This window comes from Cucurbita pepo, unplaced genomic scaffold (assembly GCF_002806865.2).
Source record: "Cucurbita pepo subsp. pepo cultivar mu-cu-16 unplaced genomic scaffold, ASM280686v2 Cp4.1_scaffold001509, whole genome shotgun sequence".
Classification (NCBI taxonomy): domain Eukaryota; kingdom Viridiplantae; phylum Streptophyta; class Magnoliopsida; order Cucurbitales; family Cucurbitaceae; genus Cucurbita; species Cucurbita pepo.
In genome coordinates this window covers 3,582-7,126 of record NW_019647667.1, presented here as the reverse complement: position 1 = coordinate 7,126, position 3,545 = coordinate 3,582, and the positions used below count along the sequence as shown (strand labels likewise).

Here is a 3,545-nt window from a genome sequence, read left to right as displayed (position 1 = left end):
GCTCAACCCTCCTCTAATGTTAGGTTGTCGTGCATAGCGTCGCTCTCCTCATGTTTTCGTAAATGCAGTTCATCTCTCTCTTGATTAGCCCTCGATCTCTCTCATGCAACATTCTCTCTTATGCACGTTCACCTTTGGTTGCCACATATGGCTCATCATCGGGTTCCAAGGCCTCTCTTTTCGTATTGTTTGGTTGAACTTGGAAAGAGTTTTCGATTAGAAGCTACTTGAACGCCTTAGAGCTAAGTTGGGTGTTTTCTATTTAAAATGTTTATATGATTAAAATGAAATATCTTCTATTTTGTATCATACATGACTTTACACTCTAACCCTAACAACTATAATGGAGACCTAATTAACCAAGTCATTTGTTAAATAATCAAGGATCCCTTTTGATAACTTTGTGTAAAAGAAAGAAAAAGTTTCAGCTTTTTATTTATAATTTCTTTAGCTGTGTAGTGCTTTCTACCACACTTCTCAATTCATGAAATAAAATAATGTATCTAAAAGATAGTCATCATTACTAAATCATAAATAGAGATGTCGATTTTATCGGTAAGAACCTGCCCTTAACCTGTCTTGCAAGGACTCGTCCGAACGGGGAAGGGATTCCTCGTTTAGACGAACGATGGGAGAGAGTAGAAAACATTTTTTTTCATAAATGGAATCGGAGACGAGATTATATTCCCTACTCTCATCTCTACCCCAGTTAAGAGCGAGAGAAAAAACCGGAATTATTTAGTTGTTTAATCACGGAGATTATTTAGTTGTTTAATCAGCTTTTGTCACATCTAAAAATAAAATAAATAAAAAAATTAAGAGAAAGAAAAAGAGAGTACCAGGGTTTGGTTGTCTATGGGTGGCTCTGGTGGCTGACTCCCATTGGTGTGGTTCATGTACCTTTCAATAAGCCCTTGCATGGTTCTGTACTCCCACATTTAAATAAGGGAGATCAAACCAATATTTAAAACTAGAAGTGTTTATATGATCTGTAACTCCATCAATCTGGATCGTTTAAAGTTGGGTTGTGTTAGATTGTTCAGTTTAAATTGAATTGAATAATAAGAAAATAGAAAACATTCAGGTTGGTTAGCTGAGTTAACATTTTTTCCGTTACGACGTGAAAAATAAGATTACAATCGTACTCTATCATACTCTACTTTTAAGATTGTTATGAAAATTAAGAATATTTGAAGTTTGTAATCGATGATAGTGATGCTTTGTGACTTATGAATATTTAATATTTGAATTTTATGAGATTTTAGTCATTAATGTAAAATAATTTACAACCCAATCTAATCTAGGTGCGTTGAGTTAGGTTGTGAGCTATATTCGAGTTGCTCGGGACACCAACCCAACTAACTCGAAATTTCGGGTTGGTTTAAAAGATTCTCTCAACCCAACCTGTATTCACTCTTACTCAAAAGATAGAGGTTTACTTGGTCCAAGTATTATGCTCTTGACGAAAAGGTTAGAAATTCGAAACCAATCCTAATATGAGTTGAATTAAACAAAAAAACAAAATATAGAAATTGTGAGATTCCATGTCCGTTGAGAGGAGAACAAGTATTTTTTAGAAGGGTGTGGAAACCTGTCCCTATCAGACGTGTTTTAAAAAGCGTAAGGGGAAACTCGAAAGGGAAAACCCAAAGAAGATAATATCTGATAGCGGTGGACTTATCTTGTTACAAATGGTATTAGAGCCAAACACGGGGCGATATGTCAGCGAGGAGGCTGAGCCCTGAAAGGGGATGGAAACGAGGCGGTGTGCTAGTAAGAACGTTGGGCCCCGAAAGGAGGTGAATTGGAGGGGTCCCACGTCGATTGGAGAAGGGAACGAATGCAAGCGAGGACGCTGGACCTCGAAGGAGGGTGGATTGTGAGATCCCTCATCGGTTGGGGAGGAGATCAAGTATTTTTTATAAGGTTGTAGAAATCTCTCCCTAGCAGACGCGTTTTAAAAACGGTAAGGGGAAACCCAAAAGAAAAAATCCAAATAGAACCATATCTGTTAGCAGTGGGCTTCGGCTATTACAAATGGTATCATAGCAAGAACGGTGGCCCCCGAAGGAAGGTGGATTATGAGATTCCATATCGGTTGCAGAGGAGAACGAAACATTCTATCTGCTCTCGGTGGGCTTGAACTTTTATAAAAGAAAAAAAAAAATCAACTTGAACATAGCTTAACTGACCGAAACATTATACTCTCCACCAAACGTCCTAGCTTTTTAACACATTTGGAGCTAAAAAAACAAAGATGAACAAGATAATAAGAAAAAGCAATACCCTTTAGTGGCGAGTTCATAGAGCTTTCCATGGGCGGAGAAAATGAAGACTCCAATTTCAGCATCGCACAACACAGACAGCTCCTTAGCCTTCTTAAGCAGCCCAGCTCGGCGCTTACAGAACGTCACTTGCCTGTGCACAGGGTTCTCAATCCTCTTCAATTGAACCTTCCCACGAGCCATTTCAACCAATTTCTTGAACTCTGCAGCAGCTGCTCTGCACCCAACCTTCCACTAGTTTGAACTAGCTTCCGGTCAATGCAATATCTCTACTTCTCTTAACCTCTCAAACTCACAAACCCTTAAACCAATCTAATGGGATTCAAAACCCTTTATATAACTTCTTTCATTGTTTTTAATGTCTCAAAGAATATAATTTGGTCGGTAATTTAATTTACTAAGTTTACCTTTATCCATCACTATGGTTTCTTTTTCTTTTATTTTATTATAACTCTCATCTTTGAATCTCTAAAGTCACCAACTTTCTTTTCCATTGTTTTTTCTTCTTTCTCTCTCTCTCTCTCTCTCCCACTATAAGCCCAATGAGTGAAATTCCTTTTTTTATTTATTGACCAATCCCATCTTCCCAACATTTGATTCTCCCATTGTTCATTGTTATTGTCTTGGAAAAGCCTACTTTCTCAAATTAAGAGTGTTGCATCACAAATAAGAACTAGATTACAAAACAAAATTGAGACTTGACCTAAGATTACCCTACTTAGTTTAGGGTTTGTCGACAATAGTGTTGGATATGGCCCACGATTGAAGTATTTGGTATTAGAGTTAGGATGTCGAAACAAATGTCGTCACCACAGAAAGTCGTCGGAGGGATATGATGATGATAAAGAGCGGAAAGGAAGGGAGTGTAACGCTATAGTACCTGTTACCCATGAAAAATAACTATGCAACATAGTTGATAAAGATGTGTCAACTTACAGGCATAAGGCGTGTGGGATGCCATCAAGCATGGTGATGTTGAAGAGCGTAAGGACAGGATGGCTCTTACCCTACTTTTTCCAATTAAGAGTGTTACATCACAGATAAGAACTAGATTACAAAACAAAATAGACTTAACCTAAGATTACCCTACTTAGTTTAGGGTTTGTCGACAATAGTGTTGGATATGGCCCACGATTGAAGTATTTGGTATTAGAGTTAGGATGTCGAAACAAATGTCGTCACCACAGAAAGTCGTCGGAGGGATATGATGATGATAAAGAGCGGAAAGGAAGGGAGTGTAACGCTATAGTACCTGTTACC

The 3,545-nt window shown here is 38.0% G+C and overlaps 1 protein-coding gene across 1 annotated transcript; it reads right to left on the bottom strand.

The window, feature by feature from the left end:
* Window positions 1-839: 839 nt before the first annotated feature.
* On the bottom strand, window positions 840-2,634 carry LOC111786346 (agamous-like MADS-box protein AGL12; the record flags this gene model as incomplete). The annotated part of the gene is made up of 2 exons (XM_023666647.1): window positions 2,287-2,634; window positions 840-924 (listed from the first exon to the last, which is right to left on the bottom strand). Coding segments are annotated over exons 1-2 (267 nt in total), but the record flags the coding sequence as incomplete, so codon positions are not given.
* Between the last annotated feature and the right edge of the window lie 911 nt (window positions 2,635-3,545).